This window comes from Ascaphus truei, chromosome 21 (assembly GCF_040206685.1).
Source record: "Ascaphus truei isolate aAscTru1 chromosome 21, aAscTru1.hap1, whole genome shotgun sequence".
NCBI classification, from domain to species: Eukaryota; Metazoa; Chordata; class Amphibia; order Anura; family Ascaphidae; genus Ascaphus; species Ascaphus truei.
In genome coordinates, this window is record NC_134503.1 from 5836851 (window position 1) to 5858620 (window position 21770).

The 21770-nt window shown below is 46.9% G+C and overlaps 1 protein-coding gene and 1 long non-coding RNA gene across 2 annotated transcripts in view; one reads left to right on the plus strand and one right to left on the minus strand.

Annotated features, from left to right (window-relative positions):
* The window catches only part of AIF1L (allograft inflammatory factor 1 like), a 32467-nt gene extending 20810 nt beyond the window's left edge, over positions 1 to 11657 (plus strand). Inside the window, exon 6 of the mRNA XM_075578695.1 lies at positions 10786 to 11657. Within this exon, the coding sequence (XP_075434810.1) occupies positions 10786 to 10873 (88 nt within the window). The 3' untranslated portion in view covers positions 10874 to 11657. The remainder of the gene's footprint in view (positions 1 to 10785) is intronic.
* LOC142472041 (uncharacterized) overlaps positions 1 to 21770 on the minus strand; it is a 59989-nt gene that overhangs the window by 37608 nt on the left and 611 nt on the right. Inside the window, exon 2 of the long non-coding RNA XR_012789574.1 lies at positions 19470 to 19615. This is a non-coding gene — a long non-coding RNA (uncharacterized LOC142472041). The remainder of the gene's footprint in view (positions 1 to 19469; positions 19616 to 21770) is intronic.

A 21770-nucleotide genomic window follows, 5' to 3' on the forward strand; every position in this document is an offset into this window, starting at 1 on the left:
ACAGGAAAACAGATTCCTATCAATAAGCCTTTCAAGCTATGGGCAACTGTCCCGCACCTGGCATTACCACATGGCAATCCAACTCCTGGGTTCATCTAAGGCGAGACGGTGAAGAGCTGTTGTGTTTGAAAACATGACTCTAGCTATCCTTGATGACAAGCAAAGCATTCTAACATCCGCCTTTCTGCCTTAGGCTGCGCTTATAGTGCCGGCGACGTGACGGTCATGCTACGGTCTCTGGAAAATCAAATAGAGATGATTTCCAGCGATCGCGACCAATTCGCCTCTCCGTCGCGTCGCGCTTACTATAAGCGCACGCGACGGCTGCTATGCATTTGTTTTGCCGCGGCGTCGCTGCCGCCGGCACTATAAGCGCAGCCTTACTCTCCATCGTGGCGTTAATATTCCCGACTTTCCTTTTGCCTCATTTCTGCAACAGGAGCAATGACCAGCATATATAGTAATAATAATAACTTTGTTTATACAGCGCTTTTCTCCCAATGGGACTCAAAGCGCTTCACTGGTACAAAAAAAGGGAAAAAGAGGAAAAAAATTAAAGATTATAAACAAGACCAAACACAAGGAAATATACAATACAGGATGGGACGGTGCTGTAGCTATTAAATGCCAGACAGGTTGTGGTTCATTAATTAAATGCCTGGCTAAAGAGGTAGGCCTCGAGCCTGTTTGTATAGATTCCCAGAGAGGGGCCTCTCCCGCTGTACGAGGAAGACTGTTCCAAAGAGTGGGAGCAGCGTGGCTAAGAGCTCGGGCGCCGAAGGAAGTCACGGAGATTCTGGGAGTTGTTAGGAGTCCTTCACCTGCAGATGGAAGTGAGAGAATGGGAGTGCAGGGAACTAGAAGCTCCTTCAGATAGCTGGGACACTGGTTATGTAGGGCTTTGGATGTTAACAAGCCAATATTGAAATAAATTCAACATTTTACAGACAGCCAGTGCAGAGAATAGAGAACAGGTGTACTAGATACAATGTCATCTGGACTGACACATATGGGGGAACCGTTGGGGATATGTAATAAGATGACGCAAATTGTTGGATATTGCAGAGGAAAAATGTTCTCTTGCTTGTTCTGCTTCAGTGAGGTGTATGAAACTTGTTATCTTGTTTCTTACATTTAAATCAAATCTATTAGCAAGGGGTTAATGGCATCAAAATGATGCCGGCAGAAAGGAAAACGGCACCAGTTACAGACGCAAATGTTGTCTCTTCCTACAACGACCCCATATCACTTACTGGCGCCAATCACGGTTATACATTGACACAAAGTGATGCATTATTTGGAGCAATGCTCCAGTTAGTGACACTTACAGTAATACACATGGCCCCCTATTTCTAAGACATGCTTTCCACAAACATAGACATGTCAGACACTTGTAACAACAAATGCTGTAAGTTCAGTTACAAAACGTAAGACACACAATTGAAACACTTATTTTTGCACAACCTAGGACAGCTACCATAACCCAGTTGATTTGAAGGCGGCAGGCAGCTTGTCTGAGATTAAAGTTATTCCCTCCTGCCTTGCCCTGCCCCTTGCACACTTTGCATTGCTTGTGTGCCTCTGGCTCCTGGGCAGTGTGTGGGATGGGTGAATGGTCACTTGGAATGTGATGGGTCCTGTGACTCTCATGTTACTCACAGAGCAGCTGGCTGCAGATGTTAGCCTTGCAGCCTACTCTCAAAGTGCTGAGCCAAGCAAGCAGGAACCCAGTGCCAGGCAGAGTGCAGGACAAGAGCAGAGACACCCAGCTGGAAGGAGGAAGGGGGGGAGGTGTTAGCAGCAAATAAAGGCCTTCAGATCAGAGCTCCTTTCCATGCCACAGTGTAATCAGTACTAAAACTGTATGTACATAGGAACCAAACTAAGAGCTATAGCACAGGAGTGGCCAAATTCTGTCCACGAGGGCCACCAACAGGCCAGGTTTTAAGATATCCCTGCTTCAGCACAGGTGGCTCAATCATTGACTGAGCAACTGATTGAGCCACCGGTGCTGAAGCAGGGATATCCTTAAAACTTGTCCTGGTGGTGGCCCTTGAGGACTGGAGTTGGCCACGCTTGCAATAGCAAACGGCCACAAGCTGTCTAAGACTGCGCTTATAGTGCCTGGCGACGGCGCTCCAAAACAAAAACATCGAATCCATTGCATGCGCATATAGTAGGCGCGACGTTGCGACCAAAAATGTTGTAGTCGGTGTTATTTGTTTTTTTTACAGACAGTCGCCACATGTGACTGTCTCTAAACCAATCACAGAGCACCTTTTGCACTCTGCCCTCCCCCTTGGTGACGTCACTGGCCTTGTCGCCAGCGACGTCGCTCAAACTTGAAGTGCAACTTTCACCAATGGCGACAGGTGACGTCATCGGTCGCGTCACCGGCACTATAAACGTGGCCTAAGCCTACGGCCCCAGTGCTCCCTGCTGCCCGCGCGCCGCCAGCCACGATCTGCGGTCTGTAGGAGAGCTATGGGATGCGTGAGGGGCGTGGCCATGACGGGGGGCATATCTGCCCTTCCATTGGCCGCCCACCGAGCACGTGACCGCGTCGCGGCATGGGAAGACATCATTCTTGTCTTCCCTGCCTATGCATCACAGCTCTTTGCAAGGCACGCACACACAAAGCCACTAGGGCCTGCCCCAGAGAGGGCTGTGCGGCGCCCACGCCGTAACGCGCGCCGTAGCCGCCACTGGGGACCTAGCCTAAATGGCCCCAATTCACAGATATTTATTTATCTTATAAATAAGATAAATAAAGCTTTTTTTTTTTTTATTTCCCTGCGTATGGAATTCATTTAAAGAAAATGTTTAATTCATTAAAATGCCCATTAGTGCTTTGCCCTCGTGTGTGGGAGATGCATTCTTTGCAATGGGGTTTGCCGCTATATCACCAATTAGGACAAAGAACTGTCTGTTTTACTTGATACTTCAAGACAAGAATAATATAACAATGCTAACAGAGTGATACTTTACATCAGGAAAGGAGAAGGATCTTAGTTTAGATACAGTTGCCTTCCACGTTCCTCTAAAGCTGGCTACGGCTTCCATAAACTGTTGGGTTGAAATCCCTATTAAATTCCTATTAAATGTTCCTACCTCTCCTGCACCCGCCACATAACTAATGGACATCACATAACATCTTACATGGGCTTAGAGAGAACAGACGTCTGAGTGCGCCATTCTCAAGAAGATTGGATTCCATACCCAGCATGCAATGCAAGAGCAGGCATTGACCAATGCATTCGTTCCTGACTCATTACTGTGCCCTGTTTTAATCAACCTGGTAAAGGAAAACCTGTTCTGTGACATACATGTCTTAGCCATTGAACGATACTTGGAACCTTCCAGTTTGTCCGGCTTTTTAATTACGAGCAGAAATGGGGACATTCACATTGACTGAGACAGGAAGGATACCGAGTGACTTATCATCTATAAAGAATGATAACGCTTCACACCGTGTTACACTCATTATCATCACACAGAAATTCTTACACTTATAATAGACTTAAATAGTATTATATTTTTACACTCCATGGAATTCAGTGCGTATATTTTGCTAAAAAGAAGCCACACTAATACATGAATCATTGATTTCCATAGAACACAGAATACAGTAATATAAAAACAAAGTATCTCAGGACACCCCCAACGTTCCCTGCTGCCATGATTGTTTATATATCGGTTACAGAATAAGCCAAGCTGCCTTATTTGCTAAGAGTGCAGAATTTATTGAGGTTTTGGCAAATATGACACATTTCTGCTAGTATTGGGATTTATGCAGCAAGCAGCTCTGAGTACTAGAGTCAGAACTCAGAGTTGAAGTGTACAGGTAGTCCTCGTTATCCAATGTTTCACTTTACAACGAATGGCATATCCAACGCTTTACAATGCAACTCTATGGGCCGTTATCCGACGCCTGAATGCGTTATCCGACGCCTGAATGCGTTATCCGACGCTCACTGCCACTGATTAACATGGGAATCACTTTACAGCGGTTTCACTATCCAACGCTCCTTCCAGAACGGATTCCGGTGGATAACCGAGGACTGCCTGTACAGATGTAGCCAGTCTTAGGCTACGCTTATAGTGCCGGCGACGCAACGGTCAGGCAACGGCCGCTGGAAAATCAAATAGAGATTACTTCCAGCGATCGCGACCCATCTGTCGCTGCGTCGCGCTTGCGACGGCCGCAATGCATTTGGTTTGCCGCGACGTCGCTGTCGCCAGCACTATAAGCGCAGCCTTACTGTCCCCGGCGCTGTGAATGAAACGCCACAAAAATGCACCACTGTGTTTGTGTATGTGGGGATGTTTGTTGCGACGGCGCTGTGAGGGGTCCTTCCGTTTCAATGGGAGCTCCCGCAGCATAAATCCTTTCGGGCCGCAATCGGCGTGGTCACAGGATCACGCACGGTTGCTGCGCCAGGAGCGGTAAGGCTGGCTACATCGGTACATTTTTTTGGTGCAGGCCTCTCAGTTCTATTATAGATTGTTATCCAAGTTCTCACATATAATATAGATTTAAAGGCAGATAGTTTTATACCATCTCAGCCGTGGCAGATTTTTTGTTTGCGCAAATGAATGGGAATGAAATGGAGCAAAGAGGTGTAAAATGTGCCAGATTGCTGCTCATACAGACAACAACCCCTCAATCACAGACTGGTGTACTTGGGGGCAAATTCAGAGCAAAATAACATGATACACTTTGCCCCAGTTTGGCTCCAACATTTCCCTGATACATTTCCCCCTAGAGAGCTGCCTTGTAAAGAGTGGCATGTTTGCCATGTGTTCAACACACGAGTCCCGGATCATGATTCATAAAGACCTGCTAGACTTTTCACTCAAAGAATAGATAGATAATATACATGTATACAGGTATATAACACTATAGAGCAGTCATCAGTGTGCTGAAGCTCTTTCAGGGGGAATATACAGTGTAGTGTGTTGCATTTGACAGGTAGACAGACCTGATAACACAACACCCCCCCCCCCCCCCCCCCCACACGTTCTAAGACAGACAAAGATTCCTCTTACACTCATTTGATGAACAAGCCTTTAAGGTGAAGGCGAGTGAACCTCAAATTTCGTTTGCGTTTCTGGAGGCTGGGAGGTAAGAGCTGGCAATGAACCCGAGACAGCCACCATCCTTTCATTCCTTTGCTGCTGTATGGGAGCCTTTGGATTCCTGGCTTGCAGCGACGCATGTAGAGAACATTATAGGTTTAAGGGGTGATATATTGAGGTTTAGAGGGATCTGCCCCCTGTAATAAAGAAGTTCTCCATGCCAAGGAGCACTAGATTTCAGGATGGGGGATTGTACACTCTCGGTGAGCAGGGCCCTCGTTACCTTTTATGTTTGCGCTTGCTTATCCTTATCTGGAAGGTCATTCTGTTTCTATCACTCTGTTCCCCCATTGTACCACGCTGTGGAATATGCTGGCGTTTTACAAATAAAACAATGATAATAATAGGTGAAGCTAAGGCCGCGCTTATAGTGCCGGCGACGTCGCCCGAAAACAAATGCATTGCCGCCGCCGCGTGCGCTTATAATAAGTGTGACGGCGACAATGCGACGGAGCGCCGTCGCGAAAACTGGTAGCCGGCAAAGTTTGATTTTTTCAAGGGCTGTCGCCTCATGTGACAGCCCTTGAACCAATCAAATGCCAGGAAACCCGCGCCGCCGCCGCCCGACGGAATATGACTTTCGTCTGTGGTGACGGGTGACGTCACCCGTCGTGTCGCCATCGACGGCACTATAAGCGCAGCCTAACCCTTCTGAGTTCCAAAAGTCGTGCGAGTCAGCTCCTTGCCAATTAAGACATTGGATAAAAGAGACTTTTAGATAATGTTATCTTAGCTCCCTATTCAGTATGCGCCAAGACCTTTTATTTTGATTTAATTTCAAATGAGCCCAGGGCTTCCCTGATGTGGTGTAGCAGCTTCAGCGCTTACCGGCAAGGGGCCTTAACAGCAATTGTGTTCATTTCCCCTCACATTAGCAAGTGGAATTGGGAAAGAGATACGGAGTAATGTGAAGAGTAGTTGATTAAGATATTTCACTAGGACAGATGCATTGTAATATACACATCACTTTAAAGTACATCCTGGGGAAGGCGCATGAACGTAGTGATATGTCCAAGTGTAAAGGTCATGGCAGCATTTGAAACCACAAGCTTGCACACTGAAGTACCAACACTTGAACCACTACACCATGCCTTCTGCACAATGATACATATATCAACTTTGGTGCGTCTTTGCCATCAAACTTGTAACATTTCACGTAAACCAGGGGTGGCCAATTCCAGTTCTTAAGGGCCAAAAACAGGTCAGGTTTTCAGGATATCCCTGCTTCAGCACAGATGGCTTATTCGTTGACTGAGCCACCTGTGCTGAAGCAGGGATATCCTGAAAACCTAACCTGTTGGTGACCCTTGAAGACTGGATTTGGCCACCCCGGACAACTAAACATGTTTTATTCAATGTTTCAGGTTAATATTATCTTATTGAAACATAAAGGGGTATTCATTAAAACCACGACAACGCGGGATACGACCGCATGGAAATTACCCTTGACGTCACCGGGAGTGTGTGATGGTGATCCGATCGGCATCATTACTATAATCCTTTATATGGGAGCCTACAATCTAGAGCAGCCGCCTGCCTGCTCACCTCCCGGCTCTCGCCCCACCCCTCCTGCTCGGCTCCAGCGTCAAAAGACGTTGCGGGGTCATGTGATGTGGCAACGTGATGTCACGTGACCCCACTGGTTACCATTGGGGACGCGTCGCCAAAGACCAGGTAGGAGAAGCTGCAAAGGCCTCGCGAGGTCCCTCGGCATTTACTTTAAATGCCCTGGGGGAGAGCATGGGACCTCTAGCCGCAGCGCCCCCCCTGCAAAATCTCCCGCCCCACACTTTGCGCACGCCTGATCTAGAGGCATTATCGCAGTTTAATAAATAACCACCCTCGTCCTCAGTACCTAATCAAATGAACCCCAGTAATTTTGTCTCCTACACTGAGCACCTAAGGAATTCATGGGGATTTATGCCTTTGCAGTGGTTTGGAGATATTAATGATATGTTTGTAGACCACACGCTGCTCCTCTCCTTCCCGCAGAAGCTAAGCTGGAAGCACATGGAAGGACGGGTACGGTTGTTGCCAACAGACAGTCACAGCATAATTAGCAGTATCTCGGAGGAAAGATCGGGCGCAGGCTACATGTACTCTACCTAAAAGCAATCCCGATATTTTATAGCATTTACTCAATCTGCTAAATCACCAGGCAATGAGAGAGAGAGAGCGAGAGAGAGAGCGAGAGCGAGAGTTTCCTTCCTCTCTGTGGATAAAGTTACATGGTCTGTTTATCAAGTTTGTGGGAGGTGATATTTTGGGGTGACGAGAGTTGGGGGCACACACAGGGCGCTAAGACACTCTGGGGTTTATTTACTAAACTGAGAAAGCCATTAATGATCATTTAATTGGCATTTTCATTAAATAGCCCTTATTGACCAATACTGGCTAAGACACTGAATAAACGCTCTGTCTGCTGCTGCTGCTGTAGGCTGGGGCCATAGACGGGTGAGGAGTTCCGAGCCGCGCTGACGCTCGCCTGCTGAAATCTGCGCGATTTCATGCCCATGCATGCGAGCCAGCGGGCGCGATCGGAGGCGGGGGGAGACTGAGGGAGGCCGGGCAGTGACGTCGCTGGGCCAATCGCCCGCGACGCACCGACGTCAACGTCACGGCGCCGTGACGGTGACGCTGCTCCACGCTCATTGGATGTTTTCAGCCGACAGCGCGCTGAAAAACAGCTTGGCTGTCGGCTGAAAAATCTAGCTACTCCGCACGCCTGCGGACGCTCGCGTGAGCCCCCTCTCAAGGCATCCTCATTGAGGATGCAGGGGCTCAGCGCGGAGCGTCCGCACGGCTCAGCGCGGCCTGTCCTTCTATGGACTCGGCCTTAGTTATAGGGTTTTTTTTTAACGCCATTGCCCCACAATGCATTGCAAGATTTCCTGCCACTGACATGTACAGAAAAGCTCAGTAAAATGACAGTGCCGCAGTGATTCATTGTTTTATCATCTTGATTAATGTCATTGTATTACAAAGTTAAGCAGTTTTATATTGTAACCCCAAAACATTGAGGCGCTGCTATCCCACAAGACAGACACCTTACGGCTCATTCACTTGAACGGGCCCCCTACGGTGCCTTTAGGATCAGCACCGGTTAGTAACTATGGGACGAAATGCTCCGTTAATATGTTATAATCACTCAATTGAGAAGGGTCTTCTTGGGACTGGAAGTATCAATATACAGTACAGTGTAGCAAACGTGGAATGTTCTCCCATGGAAATCCTGCCTATCCAAGTGAACAATTAGGGTCTGTGCTAGCAGGTAATGTGCCACCTCACCTCCTTCTTTAGAAGAAAGCCTGTAAGTGCCCAGAGACTCCAGCTACAGTAACAGAGTTGGACATAGCAGGTCCTATGTGCTCTGAGCGCTCTTCATGTTTCCCCAGCTTTCTTAAGGCTTCTGTGCCTTCAATTACATCACCCCCCCCCCCCCCCAGCCTGGGAACACTGGGGACCTTTGTCAAAGCATCCACCCCTCCCTGTTCTTCTCTTTTCTGCCCCTCTCCATTTCTCCCTTCACCTCTCCGTTATCGGCTATTATTTATCAGTAGCCCTGGTTTGGATGGAGGGGAGTCGCTGACTTGGGTGTGTGGGGGGCTGGCTTTATACTTGGCAGCTTCCCTCCCTCCCCCCCCCCCTGCTTTGGGAGCAGGGACAGGCTGTCAATGCATTCTCATGGGAAACTGGAATGGTTACCCTGTCTATTCCATTCCCTGGGAAGTGGAATGGGGGACAGGAGGGAGGGGCTGCCTGGCTGTTATGCTTCCTCCCATGTTATTGACACTTTCAAAGAATCATGAAAAGCAGCATTTCTAAGCGCCCTGTTTATCTCACTTATGGGGAGCGAGTCTCTTTAACTGAGACAGTCACACAACTGGGGTCTTCCTCTATGAAGTTGTTTTGTACAGATAACCAAAACTTGTTTCATTCCCCCTCCTCAGGGACTTGTTAAACTGCCGACAAGGATGCAGGAGTATGTAAATAAACAAGCTGAGCCTCTCCCTTTTATTATCCTTTATTTATATGGCTCCAACATATTCCACAGTGCAGTACAATGTGGGAGTAAGGATAAGAACAAAACATACAATACTTAAAACTTAATGAAACAGTAGGTAATGAGATCACTGCTCCGAGAAGCTTACAATCTAACAGTGTGGCTTCCTGTCCCTAGAAACGGTGAACCAACCTATACACTATCGGTTCATCATTCTGAACCCATCCGTTGTAGTTTGGTTACTGATTCAGCATTGGGAAGCTGGTCGTGGTTTCAAACTAGACACAATAAGTTTTTGGTGGGTAAGAAAGTTACTGTGGAAATCAGAACTTTTTTCATTTGTGGTTAAAGGTTCTAGGTTTGACAACTCTTCATCAAAAGCATAAATGACCATATATTCCAAGCAGGGCTACCAGCGGCTGATTGCAGGTACACACCGGCCAGGGCAATTCCTTCAGTAGCGGCACTCCTCCTGCAGTGTCCTGTGCTATGTTGTCATGGCAACGAATTGCCATGTGACATCTTGTTGCGTTGGCAACATGTCGCCATGTGATCTCGGGTCACCATGACAATGCGACGCTGCAGATGCCCATTCCGGAGAAAGTAAGGGATTCCCCCCAACAACAATCTTACCTTGGGGTAAGGAGTGGTCCTGCGCTTGTCCAGGGACTGCAGCTCCCTCCTCCGGTCAGGTGGAAGTTGGATCCCAGAGGAAGGAGAGTATTCAGGGAGCCGCAGCACCAGCTCAGCGGGGCCACCCCGATCCCACGATAGGGCTACTACATAACACAGCTTAGTAAACATGTTCCTTTACGGCCCCTTCAAGTGAAAGGGCTGTGAGGTGTCCTCCGGTACTGAAGGTGTATTATGGATTCGTACTTCCTAGTAAGTAGGGCCTGTCACGGGAGACCAGGACTAATACTAGGGATCAATATCGCAAGACAGAACAGAAGAGTTTATAACATTAATGTATTGGAAAAGTATATCCACAACTATACAAAACACACAAACATCACACAATTGGGGAAACTGGGGGATACCCTGCATACCTAGTTGCAGGGACCTCCTTGCAGAGATTTCCCGTTCTCTCTTGCGCAGTGCCTACAGGACTGGTTTTCAGGCCTGAGACCAGCACTGGAGTGAACACTGCAGTTTCTCCCTGTCACAGCCACACCTCTGTAACTCTCTGCAGGCTCTGTCTGCTAGGGGGTCAACCTCCCCACCTTTTTATACACTTAAAACATAATATTGCAACACTCAGGGCCATGTGCTGCCTATATGCCCAGGCCCTGATTGGTGGGTAGGAAGGTGCTGTCTACATGCCCAGGCCCTGATTGGTGAGTAGGAAGGTGAGGCTACATGCCCAGGCTCTGATTGGTGGGTAGAACTGCTACATAACATTTGCAAGGATAACAAGGATACAGGGAAAGGTCTAAGACCAAGTTGCAACAATTCTCCTGCAAACATATTAACCCGATTCCTGAGGTGCTGGAACCAAGCAAAGACATACATAACATATAATACAATACCAATGTATTTCTGACAGGTAGGGGTAATAGCAGACTTAACCTGTATTAACAGCACCCATATTTACCCCTACCATCACATGGCCCATAATATGTGTATTCCTTCCTTATCTCTAGCATCATCATGTTTGAAGGAAGAGCCAATGAGAACTGCCCCAAGCCTGCAGGACCCCCTCCAAGGAGAGACATCGCCAGCCTTCCCTGAAGAAGATTGTCTGAGGGAGAACACAACCCATTTTGAGCTATTTCCTTGCGTACAAAGCCAAGTATTATGGTGCACTGCTACATCGGACATTCGCCAGCAAACAACGTGCCTTAGGAGGGGGGGGGGGGTTTGACCCTCCCCACTTTGCCTCTTCTTCATCTCTTTATCATGTGGCCAACTTATTCCCTGGTAATAACTCTTGTAGAACTGCTATTATTTATTAGAGGATATGCATAGGGGAGGAGAGTTGTAGTCTCGTGGTTAGAGAACTTCCTGGAATTCCACAGATGGGGGTTCCAGGCCAAGTTCTGCCACTGATAAGCCACATTAACGTAGGCAGGATACATTACCTTCCTGTGCCTCTGCTTGTTTAGCAAAAAGCTGTTTTGTGAATGTTGTCTATTTCGACCAAATTAGTGTGTAATCCCTTTGAGGGCACGGATTCCTTTAACCCAGGGGTTCTCAACTCCAGTCCTCAACCCCCCCACCCGATCAGGTTTTAAGAATATTTCAGCTTCAGGACAGGTCTGATTGATTGAGACACCTATACTGAAGCTGGGACTGATTGAGCCATCTGTGTTGACGCAGGGATATCATGAAAACTTGACCTGAGGTCTTGGGGACTGGACTTGAGAACCTCAGCTTTTAACCCATAATGAACCCCTTTGTGGGCCTGTATACATTGTTCCGTATTGCAGGCAGCAAAGCCATTCACGGCCTAATGTTTCCATCTAATGTTTTATCTATGTATATTTTGTAAAGAGCTATGTATACTATCAGAAAACGGTGTTTTGATTGTCTGGCCACCAACAGTGTTCTGTTGGGTTGGTGTACAAAATAATGTCAGAACTGTTATCCAAAATGAAGGGGGGGTGGAGGGGGGTGGGAAATGCACAATTCTTATATTCCATGGAACCCAGTTGACTCCTTCATTGGCACAGGACAGAGGAGTGCACTGCAGAACAATGTGATGAAACCCCCTCTGCCAGTGAAAGGGTTAATACTTGCCAGGATGGTGGAGACTGTAAGAGGAACTATACCCGTCACATAAATGAACAGGGAGGAAGTAAGGAGCACTTACAATATCTCGTTGATCCTTCCACAGTACAGATTCTCATCCAGAGGACGCCAGAGTATAATAGCATGGAGGCAATGAGACATGCACTCAATGGAACAAAATGGAATTACCAGTGATCAACGTTTGGGTCCCCTGTATGACCAAAACGTTGATCACTAGTCATTACATTTTGCTCCATTGAGTGCACGTCCACAGGAGTTGCGTCTCATTTTCTTCATCGTAGCACATAATTGAACCTTTCTATGCCAGGTGCAAGCTGTAGTATAGTCCTCCCTGTCAATCTTCAGTTCACATTGACATGATTGAGATTCAGGTCAATAAAGCAAACTGTCCCACTGATCCAGTCTGCAAACAAGTTCACCCTTTTGCTATCTTTGTAGAAATAGTCCCTTTAATCTTTTTCAAACACATAACAAGCCCAGAGCTTGGTTTCATAGTATATTGGTGTGAACAGCTGGTGTCAGATTCCTACGGACAAGTGCAGCCATCACTGGATTCAAATCTGTCCTACATGAAACTACACAGGATGGCAAAGCTGACTCTGGTAGGGCTGGTACCCCAGTCTTCTTTTGGTATTCTCAAAACAGCACCACAGATTTCTGAGCTAAATAATGGGGATTCAGGGGGTTTCCCACACCGGCGGCCAGTTCATTTCATAGGGGCCTCTAAATGGGGAAGTGTTTGTCAATCAAGAGTTTTCTTTAACGATCCTACCCTGTCCTTATCAGAGAATCAACAAAGTTGTGGGGAGGGGGGGGGGGGGCTCTGGCTGTACAAGCATTTATTCACACAACAGTGTGAGTCACAAAGGCGAGACGACAGAGGAAATCAAACCCCTCCCAAGTCTAACTTTAAAATAATGATTAAAATTGCTAATAGGTGTCAGATTTGGGTTAAATAAGTATCAATCACCCAGATGACACCCCTTAAATATGTTACTGGAATTAGATCACTTTGGTCCTACAAGGGATTGCCGTTTCACATTAGAGAGCGTAAACCTCTGAATCATGCTCTTTAACTTGGCATTAACTCTGGCGGAGGACTTCAGACCAGGCGATGAGTTACTCCCCATAGAAATTGTTACGTGCACTGGCAGATGAATCCATTACCACATCAGTGCTGAGGTTTTTTTTAACCACTCGAGTCCTGCGCAGCACTGATTTGCTCAGTATTGAATGGGTTAAAAAAAAAAATACAAAAATAATCTGACCAATGGTATTACAACAATTACACACGTTTTTTTTTGTGCGAGCAAGTATACAGTAATTACCAAAATCTCTGTACACTTAACATGTTTAACTCTAAATATAATCACCAGCAGCTGCTGTCCAGATATCTTTGCACCCAAAACATCTGGCCTATCAGCACAGAATGGGGTTACAATGTAAAGTGCACCTTGTACATTCTGAATGTTCCCAACACAATTAGTTCTCTGTACAACAGTGTATCCCCCTTATATCAGTGTGACAGGGGAGACCCCTGCAGGGTCAGTGACAGGGGAGGTCCCTGCAGGGTCAGTGACAGGGGAGGTCCCTGCAGGGTCAGTGACAGGGGAGGTCCCTGCAGGGTCAGTGACAGGGGAGGTCCCTGAAGGGTCAGTGACAGGGGAGGTCCCTGAAGGGTCAGTGACAGGGGAGGTCCCTGAAGGGTCAGTGACAGGGGAGGTCCCTGCAGGGTCAGTGACAGGGGAGGTCCCCGCAGGGTCAGTGACAGTGGAGGTCCCCGCAGGGTCAGTGACAGGGGAGACCCCTGCAGGGTCAGTGACAGGGGAGGTCCCCGCAGGGTCAGTGACAGGGGAGGTCCCTGCAGGGTCAGTGACAGGGGAGGTCCCCGCAGGGTCAGTGACAGGGGAGATCCCTGCAGGGTCAGTGACAGGGGAGGTCCCCGCAGGGTCAGTGACAGGGGAGGTCCCTGCAGGGTCAGTGACAGGGGAGGTCCCTGCAGGGTCAGTGACAGGGGAGGTCCCTGCAGGGTCAGTGACAGGGGAGGTCCCTGCAGGGTCAGTGACAGGGGAGGTCCCTGCAGGGTCAGTGACAGGGGAGATCCCTGCAGGGTCAGTGACAGGGGAGGTCCCTGCAGGGTCAGTGACAGGGGAGGTCCCTGCAGGGTCAGTGACAGGGGAGGTCCCTGCAGGGTCAGTGACAGGGGAGATCCCTGCAGGGTCAGTGACAGGGGAGGTCCCTGCAGGGTTTCTCACAGTGGTTATTTGGAAGCTGAGAACAATGACCGTGTACTGTATACCAATTGGAATTTTCCTAAATGCTGATACAGGCTACAAACATTGGTTAAGACACGTAACCCCTTCCCTGCAAGAGACGCCTGACACAGAAGTGGTTAAAAAAAAGTAGCTGTACTGTGCGGAAGAACAATACATTATCATTGTTAAACGGGAGGTCACATACTAAAAAATGCAATCTCCACAAACACACACACACACACACACACACACACACACACACACACACACACACACACACACACACACACACACACACACACACACACACACACACACACACACACTAAAAGCATGGATATAAAACTTGAAGAAAATATTAAATAGTACTATTATTAAAATAATACTTGCAACAGATTTTCCTCATTTAACCCCTTCATTGTTTCAGGCGACTTCTTTAAAGTCCCATTCAGACCAGCAGGTGGTGACAGGTAAGGATGCTACGTGCACAGCTGGTTGTTTCGTTATGTGACCCGGTTCAGTGCTGGAACCCTAATGTTGCGCCCCCCCACGTGTAGAAATATTTGTAATGTGTTACTATTGTGGCTTAACAAGCTGCCCCACTGGTTTCACCATGAAGTGATGGCGCACGGCCTGGCAGTGCTAATGTACTGCTGGTTAGAGAGAGGATGCTGAAAGCACTGCAGAGGACGAGCAGGTAAGTGATGGAATATCTGGAGCAAGGAGGAGAAACAGACGGAACAGGAACAGAGGTGATATCACTTGAGTCTAGGTGTAAAGTATACTTTCTGGACAAGCTACCCGCCTACTGTATCTGAACAAGCTCCTCACCCCTACCACATGCAGCTCTTATCATCTGAGATCTGAATCCAAAGGACTGTTCACGGTCCCAAGGCTCAACAAAGTATCCGGCCGCTCCTCCTTTTACCGTGCACCCCAAAACTGGAACAATCTACCGGAGACTCTCACATCCACCATCAGTCTAAGTTCTTTCAGGTCTAAAACTGTCTCACATTTTAATCTGGTCTGTAACTGTTACATACGCCTATAATATATATTATCACTAACTGTCCATGGAATGTCTGTAAATATAATGTATAACCTCTCTTCATTTAAAGTAACCATATATTGTCATCATAACTCTGTGCCCAGGCCATACTTGAAAACGAGAGGTAACTCTCAATGCATTACTTCCTGCTAGAACATTTTATAAATAAATAAAAAAACACAGGGGAATTCATACAGGTAAAAACCAGTACAGATAAATAAAGCAGAAAAAGGTAACACTATTTAGCAAGTAGAGAAAGGGTACACATATCCTTTGTATTGGAAAGAATACACCATTTAGCACTAAATCCAAACAGGGAAATGCGAATAAATGAACTATTGTCTAAATGTTAGTGAAAAAAACACCTTAAGTGACGGAAGTCCTGCCGCCGGGATGACTCCTGGATTGTCCAAAATCCTTCTCAGAAATGTGCTGAAGAAAAGTCCTCCTTGGCGCTGGTCCTCAGAGTTGATGTGATGAATAGTGATATGAGGAAACCAAAAATAAAATCGGTGTAAACCTTCTAGTATATCTACTATAGCAAAATATATAACAACGTGCTTTGGGTGAGTGCCCTTTTGAATCCCCTCCAGGACTGGTGTAGGGATGAAGTAGATAGTACACACTGGTATAGCCAACTACCTGTGGTGATACAAGATAGATATAAATGCACCAAAAAGCAATTGTGGTAAATGGGCAGGAATACTGTATCGTGAATACTTGGATCCAGATAACACGGTGATGCCCATGGACATGGATGGGAGGCATGGAGTATGTAAGAGAAACAGATAATCCTCATGGTACAAGTATAACAATTTATTACAACATAAAAAAAGAGAATCTAGTGAAATCTCACTCACGAATTTTTGGATAAAAATGCGCGTGTAGATCAATAAGATCAGGGTGCTGGTGTCTGGCGTCGTGGGGGGGGGGTGTTTCTGCACGATGTCCTCGCTGCCCCGATGTCCGTGTGCGGCGTGGAGCCTGTGCTGCCGAGTATCTAACGTGAAATGAAAGCGTTGTGGTTGTTCAAAGTTACCAACTTATGTCTCCAGACAGGTACTCCAGATCCACATAGAGGGGGGGAAATCCATATAAAAAAAAGGGGAAAGCAAAATAGTATAGTACTGTTTTTAATGTTAAAAACACAAAGTATTTCACCTTTGTTTATGAGCATTCAGACCACCCTGGGTCATAGGGTCAGACAAGATATTCACAGCTACAGCATCTGCTCCATGGCCGTCACAGCAGGTACTGGGCTGATTAAAGTTGTCCTCCACTCTAGATGTCATCAACAAGGGCTCCTTAGTAGTCACTGATATCACCCAACGCGCGTTTCCACTGCAAAGTCTTCATCAGGGGCTTATAGTACTATACTATTGTAACCCTGCTTCCTATCACTAGCAAGCTGTTACTATGTACTGTGTTACCTGCTGGCTCACAGGGCCTAAGTCTCTGCCACGGAGAGCCTGGGGTGCGTGCAATATATATATCAGGTGCAGCGCCTCCACCTGCGACAGATCCCGCCAAAGGGGGAGTTAGTCTTCGCAGGACGTATATACAAGAATTACTCTTACACAGCCAAGTTCTAAAACCAATCTCTTTTACTGATAGGTCAAACACACGATACATTACATGCCATGACATTCCGGTAAGCAGGTACACATTATATAACACGCCACGGTGGACGCCAACAATAACTTGCGCCTCGGCGGACGCCAACAACAATCCCCCAATCCCGCCACCGGGTGAGCCCACCCCGTGTCCAATTATGCTACTCAGTTCTCCCGCTCACAACAGGCCTTATGTGTGTGTATGGGTGACTGCGCAGCCACTATGTCTCGGGTGAATGAAAGTTACAGTTGGTGCACTTGATGAAATACCTGCCGAGCACTCCGGTGCTCGGAACTGCCACGATCTTCGAAAAGGGTCTCTGTGTTGACAACGCTCTTTCCCTCGCTAGGGTCCGGGGCGCTCCCTCTTGGACTCTGGCAACTCCCAAGGGGTCTGAGCCCAGATCTCCCTCTCGACAGAATAGTCCCGGGCAAACTAAAAGTGCGGGGGTAAGACCCTTACTAAGGCGGTCCCTAGCTCAGCTTGTCTCTAAGGTGACTCAGGGCTAGCTCGGCCTGGGGCACTTGGCCTGCGCCTGGGGGTACAACCTCCCCGCACAGTCTCTCCGTCTCCTCGTCTCTCCAAACAGCTCTGACTCCACGTGCGCGCAACCACTGCCTATATCTCTGGCAACTCCTTTGCCCATAGGCTAAACGCTCTCACCTGACCCTCCCCGTAGGGCTGCTGGGTCAAGGGACTGCTCCTCTCCCGCCAAATGTACTCTCCTCCTTCGCGGGCTTTTGCAACTACTCTTTGCAAGCGCAACCTCCCATTCCTTGGGGTGAATCAGGGGTCACGGCTACACTATTTTAACATTAAATACAGTACTATACTATTTTGCTTTCCCCTTTTTTTATATGGATTTCCCCCCCTCTATATGGATCTGGAGTACCTGTCTGGAGACATAAGTTGGTAACTTTGAACAACCATAACGCTTTAATTTCACGTTAAACACGTGAGTGCAAACTTTATAGAACCTCCAGCATTGAAGCTATTTTGTTGGAGTAGACAATATTGCACTATTTTGTGTTTTTACTTTCTTTTACATGTCCTGATGTGATTTGCGCACCTGTTTCTCCTTCGTTTGCTGATTGAATTTGGTTTGAATTCAAGTCAGGAGCTGCACTCATTAAGGATAGTATATCATCTGTGTTACCTTTGATTTATTTGTGATATTATTTGCGCTTGTTTTTTCCTTCCACTGCCGAGTATCTGCCTGCTGTACTGCGGTCCCGATCACTTCCTGGACGGTACTAATCACTTCGCTGTGACGCGACATCACGTGACGACGTCTGAACGTGAGGCGGGACCTACCCACGAACCACAAATGTCCACCAGATATAACACACTCCTACTGATTTCAATGGGATTTTTTTTATACATATGGTGCAGATTTTTTGCCCCAGAATTGCACTATTTTTGCCTTGTTTCTTATGCCCTATAAAAGAAAGCCTGAGATTTCCTACAGCATTGCAAAGTCACCTTTGCTCTGCACCATCTTGACCTTCAGCAAGGGCAATGAGGAACCAGCTTTGACATTAGACCAGGGGTAGGCAAAGAAGGGTAGGTACCGGTGTTGGTCCTTTCCTCTATGTAGTAACAAAGGAGGGAGTAGGGGTATGATACCTTTTATTGGACCAACAAGTAGTGGATATGTTGCAAGCTTTCCAGCCTCGGGGTCAGTGTTACCCGATAGTGGTGACTCCTAGCCATCTGAATTACACCTTCTCCGGGGAAGTTCTCACCCCAGAAGCCCCAGCGTGCTCTCCTGAGAACTTCAGCACACAGTTCTGCTCTTGCAGCATGCACACTTCCCTATTTCTCCTTTCATTTCACTTTTCCAGTTTAATTTTGCTCTGGGCCCTGATTCAGCGAAGACAAACAGGAAGCTTCTCTGAAACCCGGCCTGCATACTCGGATGAGGTATAAGAATAAACTGCAATAGCTGCACAACTGCGCTCGTCCAACCGAAGTCTTGTGACCATTGGTTACACTGCGGTATTCATGCATGTGCTGCGGGTATCAAAATATTTAGGTCAAAGTACACCCTCCAACCCCCCCCCCCCCAAAAAGGCTCTTCCCTGAAAGGTGGCAGACCCCTGTATTAGGCGGTACTACGGAGCAATGCTGCTTTTATTTTCACACTCGGAGCACCATTACTTTGCGATGTACAAGTCCACTTTCTTTTTAGAGATCAAAGGGTGTATTTGAGAAAATATCTCTCGTTACCATTTTTTTACAGTATTATTATTATTACTACTTAAAGCAGCACTGAAGCTGATCGTTTGTTTTATTTGTTTACATACGAGTGTTTTATACCAGGGGTGGCCAACTCCAGTCCTCAAGGGCCACCAACAGGTCTGGTTTTCAAGATATCCCTGCTTCAGCACAGGTGGCTGAATCAGTGACTCCGTCTCGGAGCCACTGATTCAGCCACCTGTGCTGAATCTGGGACTGAATGAGCCACCTGTGCTCAAGCCAGGACTGATTGTGCCACCTGTGCTGAAGCTGGAACTGAATGAACCACCTGTGCTGAAGCAGGGATATCTTGAAAACCTGACCTGAAGGTGGCCCTTGATGACAAGAAGTGGCCACCCCGGGTTTATACTATGTGGGCCATGAGCAGGAACCCCGCTATTTTCCGCCCCCAGGTACTTACGGTTTTCGGTGCTGTGGTCAGCTTTCCATCCCAGGTACACAAACAGACCGCCAAAGCGTGCGCCAATAGGAAGCTGCAGCGGATGACTTGCAGTTGTATTTAATAGCTCAGTATTGGTATTCTGACATATATCTGGTTTCCAAGAGCTAACAAAAGAACAAGAAAGTAACAATGTTATCACAATCTCACCTCACTTCCTCTGTGCAGCTTTTTATACTCCAAATAAAACTTTTGTTTTTTAATCTGGTGCCATGTAAAGCAAGTCCCAATAAGTTATTCTGCTTTTTTTTACTTACATTTGTAACCACTAATGTTGCAGAAAAAAAACTTACATGAGCTTTGGCCAAAATGAGCAGGTTTCAGACCAATTCCCTTTTTAAGTCAGAACGGCAGAGCATTGTGAGAAAGATGCCAGCTACCCAAATAACTGTGCTGTTGGACTCCAATTTGACCTTTTAATGGCAATGTGTTGGCTTCAGTGAATGAAAGTCTATTGGATCAATGTTTCTATTCAATATGGTGAGAGACGAGGTACTGAAATACAGTTAATGATGCAGTAATTTCCAATCACAAAGGCCCTTTTCCAATATATAGCCCAGGGGTGCTCAACTCCAGTCCTCCCCAACCGGTCAGGATATCCCTGCTTCAGCACAGGTGGCACAGTCGACGTTTGAGCCACCTGTGCTGAAGCAGGGATATCCAGAAAAGGTGACCTGCTAGGGGGGGGGGGGGGGGGCGATAGTTGGAACACCCCTGATATAGCCACTTCCCTGTGATGTAGAATATTTTATTTAGATTGTAAGCTCTTCGGAGCAGGGACTCCTTCCCTAATGTCACTTTTATATCTGAAGCGCTTCTTCCCATTATGTGTTGTTTGTATTATTTGATATTTATATGATTATCACGTGTATTACTGCTGTGAAGCGCTGTGTACATTAATGGCACTAAATAAATAAAGACATACATACATACATTTTATTCCCATTTATTTGAATAGAGCTGAATTGGGCAGCAGTTTTACAGCATGTTGAACGGATGGCCTTAAATACATTGTTAACTGTGGGTCACCCTGTCTCATTTCATTTGAACGGAGCTGAAATCCAGATCCTCCAACATTGGCATATGAAAATAGGTACACTTTAGTTCCTCTGTCAATGTGGAATACTGGAGCTTACTAGGCCCCATAACACATGCAAGTTATTATATGCAAAGTAAGGCTGCGGCCATGCTCCCGCTGACCGCGCGGTGCTTGGCGAGGTTACTTCTCGCAATTTAAATTATGAGGTCCCCGCTCACGCGGTGCGCGGGCACACACGCTCACCCACGCTTGGCGCTTACATAAACAAAAAAAGTGACTTTGAACCGCGCTAAGCTTGCCTGCAACGCCCCCCTCCCCACGCGCGCTTGCGAAATAGCGAGGACACCCGGTGCTCATGCTTGGAGAGCTGGTGACGTCACCGCTCTCCAAGCAGGAGCGCGGTCAGCGCCAGCGGGCCACAGCCTTAATGTTATTACTAAAAGTCTTAACATTCTTGGTTTACTGCATTTGTATGTACTAATGTATACATGAAATAGAAGTACTTCCGTATAAATCCAATCAGGCATCAATCTTCAAGCTGCTGAAATTAGCTGAAGGATCTGAGCTTCAACCAATGAGAGACAGGCAGTCGGGCGCTGCTCTGCTCTCAGACACAGGTATAATAAATACACCTGGTTTTAATAGATTCAGGACATACTGTAATAAATAGGTACAGCACTTGCTGAATATGTATATTTGGAGGGTATAGAAAACTTTGCAAGCAAGAGAGACAGCTGCACATCATAGCAGCTCGAGTATGAGGGGGATTTATAATGGACCCCCTCATTGCCAGAGCAATAATTGTATAGTGAATCTTTATCACCTCAAAGTTTTTGTAAATGACCTTTACACAGTATTTGTCCCTGGTCACCCAGCACAGACCATTGTCACCCTACCTGGGACTCAAGGTGGAAGCGAGATAAAGACGCAGGCCCTGGCGATAATAGGAGTGTTGTGTATACACACCTGTCTTGATGGGGGAAGTAGACTCACCAACGTTTATGTCAGTTGTCCTTCTAACAAGGTTGTGAATACTGATGTATGTCATTCATATTTTAGAGACTCACGGTAAGCCCTTTTTCAATGCGTTGCTGGGCTCTGGCAGTGAAGGAGTGAAACACATAATTTTCACAAAAATACCAATAAAAAAAAAAAAAAAAATATATATATATATATATATATAGAGAGAGAGAGAGAGCACATGGAAATATTCCTGTATGCTC